A 23,723-nucleotide genomic window follows, 5' to 3' on the forward strand; every position below is an offset into this window, starting at 1 on the left:
GCCACGGCGGGACATGTCTGATTTTAGATGAGAGGAGCAATTAGTAATTAAAAATAATAATCTTGAAGTGCTTGAGTTGTACTTTCCTTGATTGCCACATGCCCAGAATCTTAATCCCACTGATAAATCTTGTACTTTTGGCCTTCAACATACTAATGCTGTTCTACTCCAGAGCAGGTTGGAGTCCACAGCCTGGCTTTGTAGGTGGCACAAAGGATCTCCCTGACACCTGTGCCAGTACTGCTCATTCCTCCTTGCCTGGAACAGTCATTTATAACTCTTAGAGGAGGCTGTGAATGACTTTGCTGCCAAAAAATTGTTTTAAAGTGAGTTTAAACTAGTTGCTCACATTTTGATCCCAGGCATTCCTTGAAGACAGACATTAGAAAAAACCTGTTTGTAGGCTTTGAGCTGTTTCTCTCAGATTTTTTTTTCCTCTCAGGGTATTAAAGCCTGCTGAGATTCCACGCTTACGTAGAAGTTAGTCTGATGGTAAAATGGGTTTCATGTTTTAGAGTGACATTCTCTGCTCTAGCATAGGTTCAGTGAAGGTATTTTGGCACCTCTCCCTAGAATGAACTTTCAATACATTCCATATTAACCTACAAAGATAACGAAAACTCATTGTAAAAGTGTTATCTCATCTGAACAGATTAAATTTTTCCCCTCAATAATCATATATGGAGGCATTTTGATGGACCAAAATTAAAAGTTTTCATTAAAACACTCACTGATAAACATTAATATGCTGGAATACCATTCTTACACCCTTCCTGCAGTTACTGTCTCTAACACCACAATTGAATCCAAAAATAATAATTTAATTAATAGGTACTTAAAGCAGATAAGGAAAAAAACCACAGTCACTTCCTTTCTGTTCTTGTGGATTGAAACTTCAAGTTTTCTCTTCATTGCTTTTTCTGGATTAAATGCCACATATTGATAACCTGCAGATGGGCAAATTGACTTTGCTTTCACACCTTGTCAGTACATCACTAGAAACTATTGTCAGATGAAAAATTAAGGAAAAAGTAGAAAGAGTGAAAATTGTTATTTGAAGATTAATGCAGAGAAGAAAGAAGAATGTGCCAAAGGTAACATCATTTATCGGGTCATGGATTTTGTCAGGTTAGGGACTACTGTCCAAAGACAGTATTTCTGCCAGAAAAGATGCAGGGAGAAAGGAAAAGGTAAAGAAGTTCAATCTCCAATGTTAATTTCAGTTCCAAAAATTACAGGTGTGCCAAGTTTTGTAACATTGTCAGATAAAGTACATACTCAGCATTCATATTTGTATATGGGGCTTAATGATTCTGTCCAAACCATAGATCTGAACTGAAGTCTGCTACAACGTGATGGGGGCCACATGGCTCTGGGAGCAAGCAAATCTCTCCTAGGACTGCTTTCAGATGCAACAGCCCTCATGGCCTGTATTTAAAAGTCATTTCTTGACTTTTAGGGATTCATCTCAACAGGCTTTTATCCTGTTTAACCTGTACAAGACAGGGGCTTGTGCTCCTTCTTGGGAAGGGCGCATCCCTGAAGTCACTGCAGGGGCAGCTCTTAGACCCTTCTTTCCATAAATCCAGACTTCTTTCAGAACACTCCTAAAGTTTCTTGCTTTCCAAAGCTGGCCCATGGCATTTCAGCCTGGCTCTCTGCTGGTCACCAAAGCACAGTGCAGCAGGGATTTATCTGACCAGCCACCCTGCCCAGCAGAGGAGACACATCCAGAGCATTCACTGTGCTGTGACTCTCACTTCAACACTATTTCACTTTCTGAAATAGTAATATTGCACATTTATTCAGCATCTGGTAGGTGAAAGTGCATCTCTAACAACCATCAAAATACAAAGGCAGTCAGATGTTAACACTCCTCTTTCCACCCCTTTGTCTCACACTGCTCTGAGGAAGCTTTATAAACCGTGCTGAGGAGGGGAGGGTCCAGCACTGAAAAAAATGTTTTATTTCTTCTTTCCTGAAGAGAGAACAGCCTCCACTGAAGCAGGGAAACAGAAAATGAACCTCCGAGGCAGTCATGCAAAATTTCAGACAGAATCTTACTCGTGTGATTCTGTTTAATCACTGTCCATTTCCTCTTCACTCTTTAACTAAATAATAAATATGGAGTGGCTTTTTTCATTACCATGTGAGCTAGAACTGGTCCTGGAGAAAATATGAAAATAAGGGGTGAGGCTTGAAATCAGCAGGTTTCACTGATTTTCAATACAATGCACCTGTCTGTGTACATTTCTAATCCTGTAATTAATCCAGCACCTTTTTATCTTAGGAACTCTCAGGAGTAATTTCCACATCTGAGTGTAGCACACACCATAAACCCACTCCAAATTATTTTTAAATTTGTCCTTTCCAATTCCGGTTTGAATTGACATTTCGTTCTGGTTGAAGTGGCATCCACAGACTCCTTCTCCCCTGCAATTAGTTGAGATTAAGCAGTTGGAGAACCAGCACAGCAAAGATCAGAAATGCTTATAGTCACTGATGTTTTGATCATACTGAACAGCAGAACAGCAGTAGGCTGTAGTTTGTGACTTTAAGATGCATAAATAAATATATTTCTGAGACTGCATTAAAATGATCTGTAGCAAGCTGTTACAGTAAGTGGACCACGTTTTTTACTGCTGACAAGCAGCTTATGGGCTGAAGTCTGTCTGCAGCTTCAGTGCAAAACTCACAGAGCCTCATCCTTTCCTTTGTTTATATCTTCCTGTGTTACTTAATGAAATGCTAAAAAAGAACTCAGTGTGTTCCAGTTGCAGATTTGGATTTATTTAATCATTGGCAATCTGAAAGCATTCAGAGCTTTGGGTTATTAGTATTTTATATAAATGCCACAGATGATCTTTTGCAGCATGTGTCCCAACTACCCCAGCAATGTGAGCAGCCTGAGACAGGCAGCACGGCACAAGGTTTGAGTCACACCCTATTCACTGAATTTAATAGCAGCTGAGCAGCTAAAACTCCTTATCAGAGCTGTGGGAGTGTGTCCTGGGGTGAGTGTACACTGGCCACAGATGCCTGAATCCTATCAGCCAATGCCAGCTGCACTGTGGGCAGGGCGCAGGGACAGGGAGCAAAGCTGGACACTGAGTCAATATGAGCATTCAGAGACTGAGACTATCAGTGCACTTGCACACACTTCCTAAGTGCTTTTAGAAACTTTCCGTTTCTGTTCAGTTTCTGGTACTTGCAGTCCAGGGTTGAGATGCTGTGAGAACAACCAGATGTGGATTACTTTGGCCTTTGTGCTTCCTCTGGTCCTGAGAAGATCAGACACAAGTGACAAATGAAAGAAACAGACCCCCCAAACTCGCAGAAGTCATTTGGATCCCTCTCCCCAAAAACTGTTGGTCTGTGCTTTAAATTCCCCAGCTGCTCAACAGCTGTTTGCAATCCTGCTGCTGTTTTTTCCCCTGAATTCACTCCTTATCTCTGTCAGCATATTGTGGGATGCTTTGCCCCTCACTGAGGTAACATTTATGTAGTGAAATCAAAGCCACGTAAATGATGGGCTGCTCATCTTATACTGCAGTCACTAAAATTCCCTAGCAGTTACATGTCTCTTTGCATGTATGGGAAATGTGGGTGTATCAACACGCTGAATTGCCTGAAAAAGAGAGTCATCTAGGAGATCAAGGCACTTAGAGGGGAGGCTCAGAGCAGGAGCTGGGAAAGAGAGGAAAATCTAGAGAGATGGGAAACGGGAAAATTGTAACAAGAGAAAGTATTTTTCGTTAAAAGTTGGAGAAGGAAACAGTAAAAAATCATTTTATCCTGAGGGATTCCCAGCAGGTGGACTCCTGTGGTAGATCTTTCCTGGAAGGATAGCATCTGTTTTTTATAAATAGTTGTTGAGCAGTACCTTTAAATTAATTTGCATAAGAGGGAAGCATCATTATCTTCATTATACCTGTGGGAAAGCTCAGGAAAAGAGAACTGATTTGCTTAAAGTCAAACTTTCCACCAGCTGAAACAGCAATAGCCTCTTGTGTCACCCTTCACTGCTTCCCTGGCAGAGATCTCGCTCTGCCATGCCATCATTTCTTAGTATGTGCAGACAAAGGCAAAGTGGTTTTGGTAGACATTTCTCACTGTTGTTCAGCTAGATGTGTTCGCTAAGCAGAAGTGATCACTTTCTACTTTTGTTGTTGAAATGTCATGGTACCTTTCCCATGACTCTGTGGTTTGATAGTAAAAAATGCTGCTCACCTCTGTTTCATGGTTTTAAAAAATGTTTCCTCGCAGAGTACCAAGAAAAATATGGACCAGTTCCCAGATAGCTAATACTGTCCAAAGAGCATCCTCTGAATGATACTGCACTTAGCATCCCAGACAAGAGGGATGTACAAGGGATCAGCACACACAGTCATGGAAATGGTTTCCTGACAGTGTTGGCACAACCAGTAAATTTGAGAGCAGAGGGATCTGAGACATTTATGAGACTCTGGCATTTTTGCTTATTGAATTTTTTTGTTTCTTCATTGGCTGTTCCCAGTTTCTCCCACAACTCAAGTTTGAAAAGCCATAATACTCCAAGTCTGGTGGTTACTGCAGTGTCTTGATTTGTGAGGTGCTGACAACTGGGCACAAGGTCCCCCCACATCTCCTGCTGCTGGGATGTGGCTGCTGGTGGGGATAGCAGTGCAACAACCACTCCTCGCCAAACTCAGATCCTGCAGCAGCAATACTGTAACAGTATTTGTAAACAGTATTTTGGATATGATGGAGACTGAATTGGGGTGGAAACCAGTTTTGGTCATGGCCAAGCAATCCATTTGATACCTGGTCCGGCCCGCTGCTGGCACATACACACCCATCTTAAATTCTAAAAAAGCAGGAATGGAGAGAAGATGCAATGATTTCTGGGGGCTCAGCTGCCCCTGTGCTAGCAGGTCACAGCTGACTTGGCTGTTCTACATCTGTTTGCTGCCTCTGCTAATCCAAATAGGCTGAAGTGATTTATATTTCCACTCCCTTTTTGCAAACCACCCACTGGCAGCAGCCAGTCAATCCACTGCTTCCACCAGCACTGGGGATCATGCACAGAGCCAGCTGCTCACAGCCAGAGGTGCCATCAGCCCCACAACCTCTGACACACTCATGTTACTCAGTGGCAGAAGTACAGGCAGCCCTGTAGCCCACTGAGGACTGAGGAGCATCATGTTCACAAGTAGAAGCCTTCTGGTCCAGATGAGGAGCTGGCATGGAAGAATACACAGGACAGTTGGAAATATGGGCAAAAGCCTCATGTCTGTAAATGCAGCACTCCTTTTCCTTGAATGCTGAGTCGTGTACTGTCTTTCGTTCTTTTCCTTTGGGCTAAAGGGAAACTGTGGAAGGTCTGCTTTAGGAAGAAGGTAACCTCCAGTGAAACCCTCTGAGGGTGAGGCAGTGAGCAGACCCAGAGAATTTCCTTGCTGCTCCTTCCTGTTCTTTTACAACCAAAATACCCAGGGGTAAAGTAACAGTGTAAAGAGTATAAGAGTGATTTTGATAATGAACTGCAGTTTTTCTCTTTTCGTAAAAATGAAGGTGAAGTGCTTTGGAAATGTCATTATCTTCTGTATTTACTGCATATCTGCAGGACTCAGTTCATCATGGCACAGGGCAAGCAGCTAAAGCACTTGTCCTGTGCCACCCCAGCAGCAGCTGCCTTGCATTCAAATATATAATATCACAGAAGTGATAAAAGATCCTGGTATGACACAAGGCAGGAGAGTACATCACTTCAGGGAGACTTTAGAAGGAATTTCAGCCAGCAATGAACAACTAGCAAGTTTTGATTTGCATTTGATCCAGAGTATAAACCTTTAGCTTTTCAGAATTTACAGTGAAATTTTGTGATAACAAATTAAAACCTCAATTCTGAAATTATTTAGGAAGTGTCACTGAATATCACAGTAGAGTATTGGACTGGTTTGCATCATGCAGCTGAGTCTTTGATGACACTCACTGAACCAAGCTTTTTCAAATACTCATCCATCACAATTCAACCCTACAATGAGAAATTGTACTGGTTCTTAAAAAACCAGAGCACCTCTCTTCTTTTTAAACATATAAGGGAAATAGAAGATGAACATGAGCTCAGTGTGTGCTTTGTGCTAGCTTTGACTGATGTGAAAAGACAACCATGCTAGGAGCACCTTCTTTTCTGCACTGCACTGCTTTCTTGGGCTGTTACTTCATCTAATTTTCATCAAATTTAAAGGACCTCCACAGGTGGTTCTGCAAAAGCAAGCTATGGCTTCAACACAGCCTCTCAGAAAATATTCAATTATTGCCATTCTTGTGTTTATTTTGCCCAGTGAACAGCAGCAAGCACATAGTGAGGAAATACCGTGGGCATCTCCGCACAAAGATTGAATCTGGAGAAGGGACCATTCCTGTCCGGTGTCACAACGCAGCACAGACGTGGGACGGCGTCTTGCTGGGAGAGCAGCTCATCACCATGTCCTGCACAGACAAAATCGCCAGGTATGTGATGGATATACATGGCAAAAGTCTTTGCATGTGGAAGTTCGATGCCACAGAGGATTATGGTGACCGGTAGGATGCAGCCAGCAGGTGCTGACAAGCCCTGCAGAAACAAAGACCTCCTTTGTATGCAAAAGCAGACCATATAAATAGGAGGGAATGTAAATAGGACATTTTCCCAAATTCTCTGTGGGTCGTTAGTTGCTTATTACAGTGTGACAAAAATATAAACTGTCTTTGCAGCTTTTTTTGCCAGTAGAATTTCACTGTGCAAATAAAATACATCAGCTCTGTTGTTCTTGGATCATTTACCCCAAAACTTGCAAACCAACTATCATACAGATAAACTTAGCTCGTCTGCACCCAATTGAATAAAGTGCCCTAAAAGCCACCAGGAATATTTCTACTTTTTTGAATGTCATTGAAGAACTCTCATGTCACAACCCCCCTCTGTGGGTTTCTGTTGTGTCCTGTAAATAGAACATATATTTATGTAGAATAATTTCCATGTAATAAATATTTCATAATTATTCCCAGGTGACAAATAAAATGTAAACACATTCACCATTCTCAGTTTAGGGTGTTAACTAATGGCAAGTGATGGCTAACAGAAACCGAAATCAAAGTCTGTGTGCTTGGTTGCACTTGTGTTGCACTATTAGTATGTATCTATGCATGTATGTATATTTTAACTTCATAATTATTTTTGTATATATGTAATGTACATTATCTGCAGATGCAGCCCTGCATATAAAATGCATCGCATTATAGCTACAAAAACACAAATGCTATGATCAAATTCTCTGCTGGAACATCGTGCCTGAGAACTCAGTTAAATTACATCAGTCAAAAATTTGGCCCAATTATTAAAGGACAACATAGACAGAATCTTTCCCAAAAAATCATAAAGAATTTTTTTAATCCAAATGCATAAATTCTGCTCTTAGCTTTAACTGGATGACCTATCAAAGCTAAATTAGTCTGTCAGCTTAGCAAAGCCTGCCATTTTGTCACAAAAATGTAGAAGTGAGCCAGCAAATGGTAATACTACCAGACTCACAAAATCCACCCTCTGCTAAGTGTAATCATCACAACTGTTGTGCTTGCATGAAGGATAAAGAGCAACTTCTGCTGAAATGTTTTCATTTATTCATAAGGAGGTAACAGAAAACCCAAACTGTATTCAGTGGATCTCCTGCACTTTGTGTAGTTGCAACTGGGTTTTCAAAATTCAGACTCACATGGACTCAAAAAACCAAAAAAAATTTAATTTCAAGAATAGAAATATTGCATTTCTCTGTGGTTTTGAATGTCATTAGCCAGTGAATTAAATATCAGCTTTGCAAACACTATTACATTTCCTATTGATGGGGATGTTGACAGTAATGCACAGTCTCAGGAGCTGGGTTTTCTCCAAGCACATCTGCAAAGCACTTTCAGTGAATCCTTTCATTGTTGACACATATCTAAACTGCATTTTCTTCTGTGAAGAAAAATAGAATCTACCACAAAATTTTTCCAAGATAAAAAAAAATCTTGCAGCTCTCATAATTGACAGTATTATTTCAATATTGCATGAAAAACTGCAATTTTAATTATTATTTGAAATGTAATTCAAATGAGCTTGGGATTTTCATAGATTAAAAAAAAAATCAATTATCATTCCCTGCTTTCTAGAGCAAATGTTTACTCTCACCAGTAGGGTGGAGTTAAAAAAGAGGCAAAGCAAAGGGGATAGGACATCTGCATTATACTTTATCCCAAATTTCAGTTTACCACATTAAATGCCATCTATGATATTTTTTAATCATTATTAACCTCATGTGTAAGGAGGAGAAATCAAAGGTTTCTTCACCTGTCCTTTGTTTCACCACATATAGGACTGTTTTCTGCCTTCTTCCCCTCTGATCACAGAAAGTAGAGGCAGGAAAGGAGTTCAGTGGAAAAGGAGATTGCTGTGTGGGTGCCCTTTCCCACTCCTGCCCCACTGAAGAGGTCACTGGGTGGTGTTGGTGCCACGTTTCAGACTCCAAGTATTTGCCCTACCACACAGGTAGCTGACTCTTTAAATGTCTGCAGGATACAGGATTCTGGTTGCACATTATCTGGGCTTGTCTTGCAGTGAGAAGAAAAGAGATCTCTGAAACTGAAATTCATGTTTGTATAAGCAAGATTTGACAAAAAAATCTGGCTTGTATGCTCTGGGTTTTATTGCTTGTAAAAGTCCCTCAGGAGCACTGTGCTATTAGAGAATGTTTCCTCTTGAGAATCTAGCCAGTAGCTGCTAAAATATACATCATTTTGCATTATTTGCAAAGGACATTGCTATCAGAATATCAAAGACCCAAGAACGCACAGAGTTACTGAGAAAAGCGAATCATATTCTATAAATCATGTATCTAACGATTTATGTTCTTTCTTGCTCGCAGGAAAGCTATAAGCAGAGAGTGGTTTAATCAGACTTATTTGTTATTCAAAGACATTGAGCCATTTTTATTACTATCACCACAAGTTTGAGAGAATTTGATGCTTGGTATGCATTATTTGGGCTCTGTGGCTTTGTTGAGATCTCAGGATAAACACCCTGGTATCATACCTGTTCCCTCACTGAATTAAAGCACAAGCTCTTCTGGTATGAATAGTCATTTTATTTGGCTCAGGCAGGGAATTACGAGGTGAAATTCTGCAGCTTCATTATAAAGGAGGTCACACTAGATCTTGGTGGTTCCTTCTGGCTTTAAAACCTATGCATTTATATGTGTAAATTTAAAGTTTGGGGTCTGTGAATCCCCAAATAACCCACCCTAAGAGAGCATCAGCTTTTACACTCACAGCTCCTGTGGGCCTCACAGTGCAGCTGGAGTGACTTCAGGCTCTCAGTGCCATAGGATTTAGGATTAAACCACATTTTGTAGCCCATAGTTCATTAATTACACTAACACCTTTTGACCTTCATTCTCCTCTGTAATGTACATCGTATACATTTGCAAAAAAGCAGCAATAACATGGGAAAAATAGTTTCAAAAATAATAATCTGTTTGGGGAAAAATTTATGTCATTTAATATTTCCTTGATGCTAATCATAACCTATATTAAAACCTTTATGTCGACAGAGACACTACAGCCCTAAGAGAATTTAGGCTTTTTGTGCCAGCAAAATTCATACAATGGGCCAAATTAAACCTCTTTTCTTCTCCGTGTCTCACACTAACGCTGGACGCAGGACTAGCTCGCACCTTGCTTATTACAAGGTCAGTGCAAGGTTAATGCTGCTGCTAATGGAAGCCTCTGCAGTCGCTGTTTGGGAGCAGACAAATGTTTGAAGGAAAATTGTCATATGCACACATGTACATGCAGGTTTGCACACACACAAACACACACATTTAGGGGAAAAAGAAACAAGGATATCTCTAGAGCTCCGCTCTTCTTTGAGGATCTAAACACAGCAACCAAACGTTAGGGAGGCTCAGCACTACATTCTGTCTCTGACCCTCAGAAATGTTCAGGGCTGGTATGTGCTCAGCTGATATGTGTCAGCTGCAGGGGTGGGATTTGCAGCACCCCCCCTGGTGCCCCAGGGCCTCAGGGACACTGTCTCTCTGTGTCCCCTTCGGTGACATGGTCTCCAGGTGCACACAGCCAGCCCAGCACTGAGCCTCTCCTCCCTGCTGGCTTCCCAGAGCACACAGAGTGTACATGTGTGCCAGATTTGCAGGTAACAGTTCACACAATCACATGATTGCATATATAAAATCAGAATTTCCAAATGTCTCTGCTTCTTATTCCTGCAGCAGAAAAAACATGAAAGTCTGGACAAAATATCAAAGATCTATGCACTTAGTCTTAAGTCTACCACCCCTCTGGACAGACTTACAAGGGAAATTCAGAGTCTGTCACAGAGTAGAGAAACCACTTTCCCTTTGATACAGTTTTTTCTCTGACTTGTGGAAACACTGTCTGAGCTTCAGACCAGTCTCCTTCCACCATGGCTCATCCTCTAGGCCCGCCATAACTCAGATTTAGCAATATACACACCCCCCTTCTGTACAAAGTTTCCTATTCCGTGCTCTGAGCTCATCAAGCTTATCTGTCTCATCACCAACACCTGGGTTCCTTCTTCCTCCATGCAGAAAACTAGAGAAATTATCTCTCTCAGTGTCAGCCATTCTGAAATAGCACGGTGTTCTGCAGGGCGTAGCTGCACAGAAAGGTTTGGTGCTTGCCATTGCCGGTGGTTTGGTAAGGAATGGCAGTGGTGCTGGGAGCACAGGGAGGAGGCCACCACAGGACCCCACAGCACAGCAGACCCGTGGTATGAACATGCATTCCCAGGTCCCATCTCACCACCTCACCTCTGATACTATGTGTGCAAGTTATTTTGAGGATCTTAGTGCAAGCATTCAACACTAAGGTTTATTCCAAAAATTAGTTCTTATCTGGGTGTCTCAGGAGTTTTGCATTGCACTACTCTTCCCCAAACCCTCTTCCTTGATAGACCTCAGCCAGGGGACTGAACACCTCACGCTTTGGCCAGGGCAGACGATGTTGTTGCTCACTAGATGTCAAGCTGATGTAGTTACTTTGGAGAGTTGCCAGCCTTCTGTGCAGCAAATTTCCATCTACACACATAAAGAATGGATAAACTTATTTGTAAATGTACAAGCAGTGTCACTTGTCCTCTTTCAGACGTCCCCTTGCAGGATGCAGGCTGAGGAATGTACTTTGTATTGTGCAGGATTTGCAGGGAACAATCCTCACAAACAGCACATAAAAGCCAGAATTCAGTGTTTGTTTTATAAGCTCTGACCTTAAAATTGTTTTCTTACTACCACTTCTCAAAAAGGTCACCTGTAAAAGACTGTGTATTTTCTTGCCACCAGGTTAATGGTCATCCACTTCCTCAAATTTCACAAAAAAAAGTGACATTAAGCCCAGAAGTAAAATAAGACCTTGAATATCCATATACCTCACCTACAAAACAACACAAATGATAACAAAGACCTCCAAACTTTGCATTAGCATGAGCAGTCTACCCATGTCCTGTGGCTAAGGTTTGTGGATTATTTGGGCCCACAAACTAGAGAATAGGAAGAAATCTTTATTGAGAATATGTTCAGAGTATTGCAAGGTAATGTAGCCTTAAGGCACTGTTTCAGGATTTTCCAGTGGGAGTCTGAAGTAGCATTTTATGAGTTGAGCACATTAAGCTGTATTTAAATGTAGCATATAGAAATGCAAGACTAAAAGTCAGTGTTAGAAATTGGCATTCTTAGATCTATTTTAGTGTTAGCCTGTCGACCAGAGCCATTGTTATGAGAAGGCTGAGCCTGACAAGGTAACTCTTAAGAAAAGCTACTTCAAAGGCTACATATTAATGCAAATGAAAATCAATTAACACAGCTAGATCTTCAATTAGAGATGATTTGTGCACACGGTTTGTAATTCTCTCTCTTAACCCCTTTCTGTGTGACTGAGAGTTCAATTTCAATCTCTCACCACAAGGTATGTTCCAGAAAACATATATAAACCACCCACTGTTAAAATACAGATCAAGAACTAATGCACTAGTTCCAGTTTCCAAACCAATAATAGCTAAATCGTCGTATAAATAGGAACACCACAGGTGTCCTGCTGAGCCCGTGCCACCCTGAATAACAATTTATGTTGTGTGAAGCATAGCTGGAAATATTGGTAATAGAAACTGTGGTACAGGAGGTTAACACACCAAGTGGATAAGACTTTAAGCTCTTAATAAAAAAAAAATGCCTTTACAAAAAGCCTTATCAAAATAAGATTTTAAATTCGTCAGCAGTGCTTTTTAATGGGCAAGGTTTCCAAAGGTCCCGAGGAGACACTTCAGTCCCTGAGCACCCATGGCAGGTGGACACAGTTCCCTGAGATGTTTTGAAGCATCAGGCGGATTTCTCCACATGTCAGTTACAAAGGGGTTCAAGTGTCACCCTTCAGGTCTACCCATGTCCAAGTCAGTGCTAGAAACACCAGCAAAGGGGCTCCAGCTGTCACACCACGTCTCAGCAATGGGCAAGGAGCCTTGGACTGACCTGAGCAAGGCTGCAGCCCTCTGCATCCCCGTAGGTTTGCCTCCAAACCCTTTCCTCAGTATTTTCATCATCCCTTTTTCTGTTGGTGCCAGGGAGGGGCCATAGACAACTTGTGTGGTGAGGTGATGCTCCAGCATGTGGAGGCTGTGATGTGGTTGTGACGTGGGGACACATTTCCCTGCACCCTTGCTGGTGGTCCCGAGCTGGCAGGAGCAAGGGAACTGGGGGGCTCTGCAGTGGGGTCATGCCCTGCCCTCTGCTTGTCCAGGACTGGGGGAGCACAGCATTTAATTTAAGAAAGGCTGCCTGCTCTGGGATGCCTCCCAGCTTGTCACTGGCATTTCTGTGATTGACAAACAGGCAAAAATATATTTGTTCAAGGATTATCTATATTGAAAACTAAACACAGGATTTTGTCTTCGTAAACAGTGCAGTAATATCTGCTGTTTGAACAAAAGGAAGGGTATACTTTCCTTCCATTTAGAGCTCCAAAAGCTCCCATATTTGAGTGAAAAGGGGAGACATTCTGTTTTATTGATCCTGCCTGCTGAAGATTTGGGGATTTTTAAATAAGATCTGTGACTAAGGGAGCAGTCGGTTGATTTTCACTTTATTGTAAGGGTTATTACAGAGCACATAGCATATGAGTTATTAGAGAGAGGCATGTCCTTGAAAACAGCCCTTAAAATCTTGCACAATTAGGAAAATTCAGAATGATCCAGCATATTTCCTCATAGCGAGAAAAGTCACTTTGATATATTGAGAAGCCAAAATGTAACACTGCATTGCTTTGAATAATAATTTTATTTTGAAAAGCCACATTTGAAGAGAGCACTTTGTTACAGATGGGAACACAGCTACTTCCACGGACCTAAATTAGGCTACAGAGAAATAGCTCCTTCAAAATTAACAACCTTATTGATAGCTTCACCGTTGCTCAGATGGATCTTTCCCCTACCATCTACCTACAAATAATTCCATAGATGTTCATATATCAAAGGACCAAGTCAGTACATTAGCCATGTGTGTTGGTCAAGGGATGAACAACACATGGGATAAAAGACCTTCCCTCAAATATTTGTCGGTAAAATCTATTGTTTCTGCACAATACTGAGCAGGCTGCCCTCCCAGGTAGGCCTTTTCATCCACAGAGCAGCAGCAGCAGAATGAGAAACTGAAAATTTCCCCCACCATTAATGTGCTTTTGCCGTGCTCTGTAGGACAGCAGCAGTGCAAGCGTCTGGTTTTGGCCAGCTCAGTACAGGACCCCTCCTTTCCTAGGACTTGTGCTGAGTTAGGGGGACTCACACACGTGCTCGAGGCTGCTTTCCAGAGAGAAACAACAGTCTAAACACTCTGATAAACCTGGGCTAGATTTGAGAGCAAAGCTCCGTCTTTGCTTCTTCATCCCATTTCTCTGACTGGATGCTGCTAAATCAATGCTGAACCAGGAAGTAGCCACTGTACAGGTGGCAGTGTGTTGTGGTGGTTTAGTTTCCTGCGTTGGTTTAGCAAGCTGCAAACCTCCCCAGAGAGCGCAGCGGAGCTGCTTCGGGGAGAGCGGCTGTTCCGCTTCCCGCAGCCCTTGCGGACGGCCCCGCGCTCCTGCTCCGGCCGGCTGGGCTCCGCAACACGGGGACGATAAAGGAGGCAGAAGGGTCCCTGCATGGGGACCTCAGAGGAGCTTTTATTCACCTGACAATAAGCCAGCACCCAGAGGCAGAGAGACCACGTGGGCAGGGGCCTGGTGTTTTATATGGGGACGAGGGGGGCGGAGAGAGCACATGGACTGTTGGTCTCAGGGCACAGGGGCGGTACATGGGCGGAGTTGGGGTACTGGAACCAATAGGGAGAACCTGAGGGTGTGTCCAGGACTAGGGCAGGGGAGTGAGGACAACGTGGGAAAGGCAAACGATTTACTAAGAAATGGTGTGGGGAAATACAGCACTACAGCAGTGCCATCACCCTCATCCCTTTTCACACCACATGGGGGACAGCAGCTCAGAAAGACCCAGCAAATGGTCCCCACCAAATATTGCCTTCTTGGTGTGAGCACCTTTCCTGAATTCTCAGTCCTTCCTACCTTAGGATGCTGTCTGCTTCTGGGAGAGTCTCTGTACCACATTCTACACATCAGGCAGGCCTTGCTCTTGTGCCTATATTCTTTGATAGGTTTCTTCTCCCTTGTTTTTTTTTTTTTCCAGTCTGGTTGCTCTGTCCACTTTGTCTTGGAGTCAAACTTATACCCTGGAGTCAAAACCCACCATGGCTAATACAGAAGCTTCATCACCCCCTACACCTGCTTGTGCCTTCTTTTGTAATGGGAAAACAAGGTTCCCTCAAGGAACAACTCTTGCATCCAGAAACCAGGAACTCTTACAGATTTCAGCACTGCCTTTCTTACTGCCTTTCTGCCCTGATTCCCCAGGGTGCAAAAATGGGACTTTACCTTATAGCAGCACTGCAAGGATTAATTCACGTTTATGGAATGCTTTCAATGCACGGGGGGGAGAACCTGGTCATGCTTATATTGTGATTTCCAATAACGTCATTCCATTGACATTCGAATCCCTTTTAACACTAGGATGAATATGTCCAGAATTAGGCAGAGAAATATCTCTAAAGAAAAGGCAGGTCCCTTGTGATGAATTTAAATTATACAGTCATTATTACCTTGTAATTTATGACCTGAACACAATCTCTCATTTTGGTAAATAAAACTCAGATGATTTCTTGTGATGTGCATATTGCTGAAATCCCAATATTGTTGAACATATGTTGTTTTTATGTTTAGCTGCTTTTCTTCTCTCCTTCAATCAAATATGTAAGGCTTTTTTAAGGAAATTTTAAATGCTGAAAACAGCACTGATATCTTACAAGTTTCCATCTGGACAAAGATATCTGTCTAATTTTTCTGCTTACCTTAGATGCTGGAGGATGGAGGCATAGTACTGTTAGCTGAATGCAGCTCTGTTTCTTAAGCTTGCATTATTAATTTTGCATTATGATAAGTTATTTACTCAAAGAGGCAGCTATTTCTTTCCTTTAAAAGTGATGTTATTTGCAGAAATGACCACACTTTTTTCCCCCCAAATGAAGTTATGCAAATCTGATCGACTAAAGTAAATGTTTCATAAAACCAATGACTGTTTAAATTGTAGGACTAAATTGTTTGTATATAAATATTACCTTTTATATTTCATTTGAGTTTTATGTAGATGAACACATTACTTTAATGGCCTGCATTTACAGAGGGAGACAGGGAGGGTCTGACTGAAATCCTCAGCAGCCAGATGGCTGCCTTTTCTTGCATGAGATTAAAAGATGTTTCTCATTCACAGCCCTGCTTCGGAGGCAAATTAATACAGCCAGCTAAATTGCTTGTGTTTTTGGAATAAAATTTAAAGAGAACTTTTAAAAGCAATTGGTGTCACAGGTTCCTAGAGCAGATTGCTCTCCAGGTACAGCATGCTGGTTTTAAACATTCAGTAATTAATGGAAAGTATTCCGTGTTAATTGACTGCTTCAGGAAAGGGAAATATAATGACTCCTTATTAATCATGAAAAGAGACATACAGTACGGAGGCACTGCAATAATTGCACTAACGGTTGAGAAATGTTAATTAATGAAAAGAACAATGATGTAAGAAATTAGCACCATAATGCTTGCTGCTGATGGAAATTCTGCTTTGAACACATTATTTAGCATGGCAGCCACTGGATGATGCCTTAAATAGCAGACACCTCGTACCCTTTCCTTCAGTCAGCTACCGAGTTCCAAATGTTGCCGGTGTTTTGGGTTTTAATGAGCCAAAATATGCTCTCCAAAATACATTTTCTGAAGCATTTTCAGTTTGAACTCCTGAACTCAAAACTATTCAGACAGATTGACAGTGTTCAACTTACATAAAAATATTATCCAAGTGTAAGAGACCCTGTTAGTGTTTGCGTGGTGGGAAACAACTGCTTAGAGGAGCTGAGCTAAATAGGTTTGCCAAGAAGACAACTGCATCATAACTTCTTTCCCCTTTTTAATTTTTCCACTTATTAACCAATTAGCTGTCCCCTGAAGAATTTAGAGGCAATCATGCTGTCATATTTGTGCCTAGCTTGATGTAAAAATTCATAGGCTATTAAAATGCAGAACTGTTCTGACAACTACTCCAACACCAGTAGTATGGAGGTCTAAGTCATCAACAGGTGGAAGGTCCCAAGGTTTCCACCATCACTCTGCTGCACCTTTAAGACAGCAACAGAGTAAGATGTATCCATCACTCTGAGCACTTTAGAGCAGGTCAAGCTAAAGGTTACAAATAAATTTCCTAAAATCAAAGTCCTCTCTTTTTTTTCCTATTCAGGACCAGGATTTAATTCTTATGGATGTCTTCATCTCTTCATGGTCGTTTGTGCAAAGAAGTGTCAGCCTAGGAGACATTCAAAGATTTTGTGGGGATTTTGGCCACTTAAGTCATGTGTTAGCTTGGCTGTATGATATGGGGGTGGTACTTACATATGACAAGCAGCAAATAAATAGAAATAGAATAAATAGAATAACAAAAGCTCTCGTAGCTCTACCATTGCAAGGGGAAAACTATAGATGCAGAGAAAAATAAAATTCTGCTAGAGACATATTAAATTAACATCTATCAAACACAAAATGCTTTTAGAAAGAACAATTCTTGATAAGAAACCTCTGTTTGTAGCAGTACAAGACAGAAGTACCACCCTTAAGTGAATGATACTACAGTAATCTAAAGTCCTCCTAGAGGGAATCAGCCCATAGGTGTATAATAACCCAACAGTGCTTCCTGTATCATAGGACAGGGAAAGGAATAGTTTCATCCCTCATCCCTCTAACCCATGTGCTGGCATTTGCTGATTTTCCCAGGGTAGCTCTATTGTGGCCGTTCCTCTATGCATGTGTCTTATTACTGCTGAATTTTTTTTCAGGTGGAACATCCTTGGGCTCCAAGGTGCTCTCCTCAGCTCCTTCATCGAACCCATGTACTTGCACAGCATCATTGTGGGAAGCCTCTACCACACTGGTCACCTTTCCCGGGTAATGAGCCATAGGATAGAAGACATTGGTCAGCTGCCAGCTTCATACCGGCGCAATCAGCTGCTTCTCAGTGGTAAGCAAACACCTGCCTGCAAGACAAAATATCCCCCCCTCCCATTGCTGATCGTGCTGCTCACCAACAGGAATGCTTTCTGTTTGTGAGTAAACCATTAACTCATGTACTTTTTTTTCCTGAAAAATATGAATTTGGAGAATGAAGAAACTGGTTGGTTTAAATCCAGGCCTTTTTCATATGCAGCGGCATAAAAAAGGATTATTGGTGGGTACAAGCTAACTAGGAAAGCAACCACTGTACATTGAACACACAGAGTGGGGAAAATAGAAGTATGACTACGTAAAACATTTCTAAAAATCAGAAGGAAGTTTCAGGAAATTTTAGGTTTAACTGTCTTCAGGTTAAGGTTTAACTGTCTTGAGGCATGTGAATGCTATGGGACATCAATTCTGCACCAGATTAGATCCTTATTTTAATCTTTGATAATTGTTCTTTGGGAGGTTTCCCTGAGACGTCAATAAGATGTTGGTGTCACAGAGTCAGAGGTCAGGATGCTTTAGTGGAGTACCCCATTGCTTTTCAAAGTCCTCTGGGTTCCTCAATCAGGAGAGTGCTGCTTTATGCCTTACCTATTTCATGGACCTTTTTTTTTTTTTTTTTTTAATATGCCCTTGTGACAAAATTTGTTTGGCTGAGGCAGAAGTGATAGTTTAGCCCCTGGGGAAATTCTCAGGTTCTGTGTGGTTTAGTACATCTGGCAAGTGTAATGTGAGTGTATATGTTATGAGGTGAACAGGTCAAAAGGCTTATCCTTTTCTGAACAGCTTATCTCCATTTTTTAACTCTTCAGTGCAGCTGGCCAAAGACTGCAATGCAAGTGAGCAGGAAGCTGTGGTCCACACTTCCCCTTCACTCTATGTCCCACCAGTCCCTCCTGCCCTGGTCCAGAATGGGCATGGCTCAGCCCCCTCTTCCTTCCCACGTGATATTTTGGTAGGGAGGAAAGAACTCACAGCTGGCCAGGAAATATCTCCCCATTTCCCAAATCTGGCTGTTATTTTGACAACACAGCCCTGGCTGCCAGAAGCCTCTGCATCTCCCACTGGGAAAGCAGATCTCATCCTGTGCCAGCCCTAACACACTGTAAGTACACCCATACATTAAGATCAAAGGTACACACAATTTCACTGTGTCTGCAGGATGTACAGGGAAACCCACTTCAGCTGTTGAAGGACTGAAAACACAAAAAGGGATTTTATAAGAGTTTTCACCACAGAACAGCTATTGCTTTGCTGGGTTGGCCATGCAGAGTAAAAGCAATGGGTCATACTTGGGCAGAGCCTGTGTGTATGTATGTCCAAGAGTTGTTGTTAGAGATTTCAAGGGAATAAGAAAGGCATCAGAGGGGGCCTTGTGTCACTTTAAATATCTGCATGTTTCAGGGCTGTCGTCCTCCTTCCCAGAGGCTTGTTTGGAAAAGCATTTGCTTCGCTTTTTGGTTGTGTTTGTAGATTTTCCTCAGCCCAGGAGAAGCAGTGGGAGGAATCTGTCTCTCTCTGTCTGCATTGTTTTTGTCTCTAACCCCATTATTTGTAATCTTCCCTCCCCCCACAAATCCCACCAGGGAGCCAATGCTGCTTAAAACTTACATTGCTGAGGCTTATGCTGCAATTCTTTCTCCTGGGAGACTGTGCCAGCAGCATATACAGTGACTAAGGAGATGAGCACCTAGAAGAAGCTTCTCCAGATGCATTAGAGACCAGACCTACACAATCTCAGCCAGGCAGCTCCACCTCTCACACTTGTCTTGGACATCACACCAGCCGAGGACTGCAGGGTGTCAATTATTTTGCCACTTGATCCTAGCAGTACAAATATTCCAATGGAGAGGAGAGTCATGGTGTGATGAGATATCCTGAGATATCTGGCTTCACTGAAAAATAATCAGTGAGGTTTTCTACTCAGTTTTCTACCAGTCCCAGCCAGATGGAACTCCACCCTTCCACTGAGATTGCTCTTGGGTGTAATTTTTAGAAGAAGGAAAAGCCTTTTTTATATCCTGTTCTCTTAATGTTGAGGTTGTTCTAAAGGGTATCCTGAAGGGGAATGAGGTTTTGCTGGGAGAGAGAGGAGAGTGAGACAGATTTCAGTTCACATCCCACAATACTCAAATTCATATTATTTGTGCAAAGACTATTTCTTTCAAATTCTACTGGTTTCTGTTGTACTCTTTGTTGTGTGGGTTTTAAGAAGGATGTTTTACAAAGAGGAGAGAAAGTAACCTAGATTATTTGAGTGTTACTTTCTAAATAAATCAAAACAATTATTTTTTCAAAAGAAAAATATGGAAGAAAGTTTTTTAAATTATAAAAAAATCAACAATCAGAGACTATATCCATGCTCTGTATTTGTCTGTTATGACTTTCATGGTTTTTTCTTTAAAATCTCTTCTTTTGCATTCAGAAAATAATGTGAAAATATCTTCTATTTACCTAAATACATGTACTTGTATGGGATAGCTGGGAAGAGAAAGCATGAAAGCCAAAGGAGCCCAGAGGGGTTTCCAGGCACTGGGACAAGCCTGGGCTACTCTCACAGCCCCCGTCTGACGGGCCCCCACAACCTGCTCTCCCCTCTGTGCAGCCTTTCCTTCTCTTCCTCTAGTCGGGGATTTCACAATAAATTTTCATTTATTTAGTGTCCTGTGGCAACTTTGCATGGCAGGGTGTTTGCTATCATGCTTTTTGGCACTCAAGTCCTCTAAGCTTTTGGGTGCTACCTTGACAGAGAGTGGTGCATAGTGTCAAACAGCTGATTTTGATCTGTTTGCATCTTTTTCTGTGTAGAGACGTTCGAGCAGCGCTGCAGAGCTATCTGCTTTTCAAGCTCTCAGTTTAAATCCTGTTGCCTAGGTGAACAGGAGTTTTAGATGCAGACTGATCTGTTATCTCTGGGGGGAAAAAAATTGAAAGAGGTATTAATATGACATGAATGTGTTTACAAATCCTGGGTGAGGTTATGACTTAGCTGTAATTCTCTTCTACACACGGTAGCAAGTTCAGTCCCAGTGACTGAGATGATTTCTGCAGCTTTGTCACCAATACAAAGTGAGTTTGCCATATAATTTTTTCCCTTCAATGGCTACCTTTCTCTCTGTGTGCATGCTGAGCTCCATTTGGCTCTAGCAGCTCCCTCCCAGGGCAGAGGGGACAGCGGAGAGAGGGGGCATGTCCCTCAGTGGCATTGCTTCCCGTGATGCTGAGAGGCTCCAGGCAGGATGCAGCAGCTGCATACAGAAGCCACATCCCGGCCAGACAAACCCTGCACAACCCTCCACTTCTCCCGTGGTGTCTCTCAGGAGCTTTCCAAGCTCAACACATTCAGTGATGGATGCTGCATTCCCACCAGCTCCCATCTCCTTCCATTCTGCCTCAGACCAGCAGATGCTCATGGCGTGCATCTGTTTTGAAAATGAGATCCTGGGCAAGAAGGGCACTTTGGAAGGGAAGGGCTTTGATCTCTTTTCTTTAATCTCCTTCTCTCTGAACAGCCCATATCAGTACTTCTCACTCTCTGCAAAAGGTCTTTGAAACCCTCTCAGCAGAAAATGCAAAGGACCTTTCTCTGCTGCCCTCCACCCAGCAGCAATGAAAGCAGTGCAAACCATGAGCTGTCGCTGGAGCTGCTGCAGGCAGGAGCTGCCATTTGGAAACAGAGACCCAGTCCTGGCACTGGCCTGTGCTGGGAAGGCTGTGCCAGGCAGCTCCTGCCTACCAGCTCAGTCCCCACCTGCTGCTCACCACAGTGGCTTTTGTTGTCCAGGTTTGCAGGCTAGTGGCCCACACAGCAAATTAGCAGAGAGGAACACTATAACTGGATCCAGACATATTATCCAAGGTCCATGTTTTCAAAAATATTCAAACTGCTTCAGGTCACTCTGTCTTTTCCAGCCTTGGAAGCTCCCAGTGTTGATTCTGTGCTGCAAAAGCACTAATGAGCAGGGCACAGCAGAGCTCACTTGTTTGCATTTGTACTGTGCTGGAAAATAAGCCAACCACTTTCTTCATTCCTCTTATTTTCTTGCAAAGACTAATCCTTCCTCTGTTTCAGGTACAAGAAATGAAAAAGTGACAGGAGTCATGGAAAGATTGAGCTATACTAAATGGTTAAAAAGAGACAGGAATTTACCTGATTAAAAATAACTCATGTACACAGCTACACCTGACCTTGTAGCCCTGGTCTGCATCTAGAGCCAAGGGAGGTCTCACCCATGAAGGCAGTGGCTCAGTATGTGGCTCAGATGTCCAAAACTGGCCATGTGAATGACACTAAGGTCATGCAGTCATCCCAGGTGACTGTAAACATCATTATTGCAGCTGTCTAAAATTACATATGATGCATTCCACTTAAAGATGTCCGAAATATCACCATTAGGACACTAACTAGCTGTTGAATAAATTGGTGCTCCAGTACAGGGTTGGAATCTCACAGGCAGACACAAGGTGGGGACCGAGAGTGTTCTGTGTAGGACTGTGATGTCTACAAGGTCATTATTAGCTTGGATCTAATAATCTCTCTGTGATGATGAAGTGTATTGTTTCGTATTTTCTTATCCCCTGGTAACGCAGTTCTTGGTGCTCAAAGCACGAGCTCTGGCGTGCCCCAGGTCAGAGACAGTCCAGCTGCGTTACCTCCACGCGTCGCTGAAGCGACTTCGGAGTCAGGAAAAGAGCTGCTGGCTGGGCTAGCTCGCTGGCTTCTCGGCAGAGGGAACACGGCAGGAGCCGATGGGATAGGCTCACATTGGCTCGGAGACAAAGGAAGAGAGAGGCTGGTTGGGTCTGGCTGCTAACAGGTTTATTGTTAGAAGTTTCGCAACCCGAACAAGCTCGGAAGGGATGGAATCCGATGTGATGGGGATGATGGGATTGATGGGATCCGATACTGAGGCTCGTCCTCAGTTTTATACGGAATTTGAAAACCCCGGTGAAAAGGGAAAACAACCAATGAGGTACAAGCCAGGGGAGGATACAATTTAACAAGAACCACTGGGGTAAACCAAGAGGCGGGAGTTATAACAGAGAACCAGCGAACAACAGAGTAACCGGGAATTTTCCTGAACCGGGGGAGGTGGCTTGTACCTGGGCACCGCCCAGGGGGTGCGGCTTGGGCTTCTGAGCCTCCCCTCGACCCACCCTCTGAGTCTGCCTCTTCGGGAAACTCGATCCAGGGGAGGGGCTGGGTTTGATTGGTATCATGCTGCCCCAGCCCCGCAGTGGGGATCACACCAACACCCTGGGATCTAGACATCTCACGGCAAAGGCCCCAGGAGTTAATAGCAGATAAATATGCTGGACTGTGGGAAGCTCACCAGAAGGAACTTGTGGGCAAAGCACTGTACTGCTTAGTTCCTTTTAAAAACCTGTCTTCCTACTAAAGCCTTTCTGAAAGATTTCTCTCAGCCACCATCACACTGCTGTCAGCAGCTCACACTACAATCCAAAGGCTTTCCTTAGGCTCATGGAAGGTTTGCCTGCAAGGTGGAGAAAATCTATAGGAATTGCTAAGTTACGTCTCTCCAAGGTGCTTGGTCTGGTAACGTTTAGCCAGTGGTGACAAGAGCACGTGCCGTGCACGATGCCAGCGAGTTCTCCAAGGGTGTCTCCTGTGCCACAACACCCCACCATGTGTGAGCAGCCTCCGAATGAGCACTGGAGCTTACTGGTGTCCCTCTCTCCTCAGGGGTGAGCCATGCTGACGCTCGGCAGCCCGGAAAATCTCCCAGCTTCAGTGTGAACTGGATCGTGGGGAGCACTGAGCTGGAGGTTATCAACGCCACCACGGGGAAGAGGACCTGCGGGAGTCCCTCGCAGCTCTGCAAGCACATGTTCTTCACTCGCTGGGCAAAGCTGCACGGCAAGGTAGGTCTGGTGCACTAAGAGGCTTGGCAATAGCTGTCCTGCAGTCCATGGAGAGTGAGAGAAGATGAACACAAGAAAAAAATTACTTTAAGATCCTTCTTCCTATTGGGAAATGAGTGAAAACAAATAAGACAGAGTGATGGTGGGGAAGTCTGAAGACAATTCCACCA

General features: G+C 42.9%; 1 protein-coding gene across 1 annotated transcript in view; it reads left to right on the forward strand.

Annotated features, from left to right (window-relative positions):
- The window catches only part of ADARB2 (adenosine deaminase RNA specific B2 (inactive)), a 307,587-nt gene that overhangs the window by 278,949 nt on the left and 4,915 nt on the right, over window positions 1-23,723 (forward strand). Inside the window, exons 7-9 of the mRNA XM_042043582.1 lie at window positions 6,327-6,495; window positions 17,508-17,689; window positions 23,375-23,553. Coding sequence (XP_041899516.1) covers window positions 6,327-6,495; window positions 17,508-17,689; window positions 23,375-23,553 — 530 coding nt within the window. The remainder of the gene's footprint in view (window positions 1-6,326; window positions 6,496-17,507; window positions 17,690-23,374; window positions 23,554-23,723) is intronic.

The sequence above is a fragment of the Corvus kubaryi genome, unplaced genomic scaffold (assembly GCF_017639235.1).
Source record: "Corvus kubaryi isolate FWS band 111438036 unplaced genomic scaffold, C.kubaryi_AGA036_p1.0 37398, whole genome shotgun sequence".
NCBI lineage: Eukaryota > Metazoa > Chordata > Aves > Passeriformes > Corvidae > Corvus > Corvus kubaryi.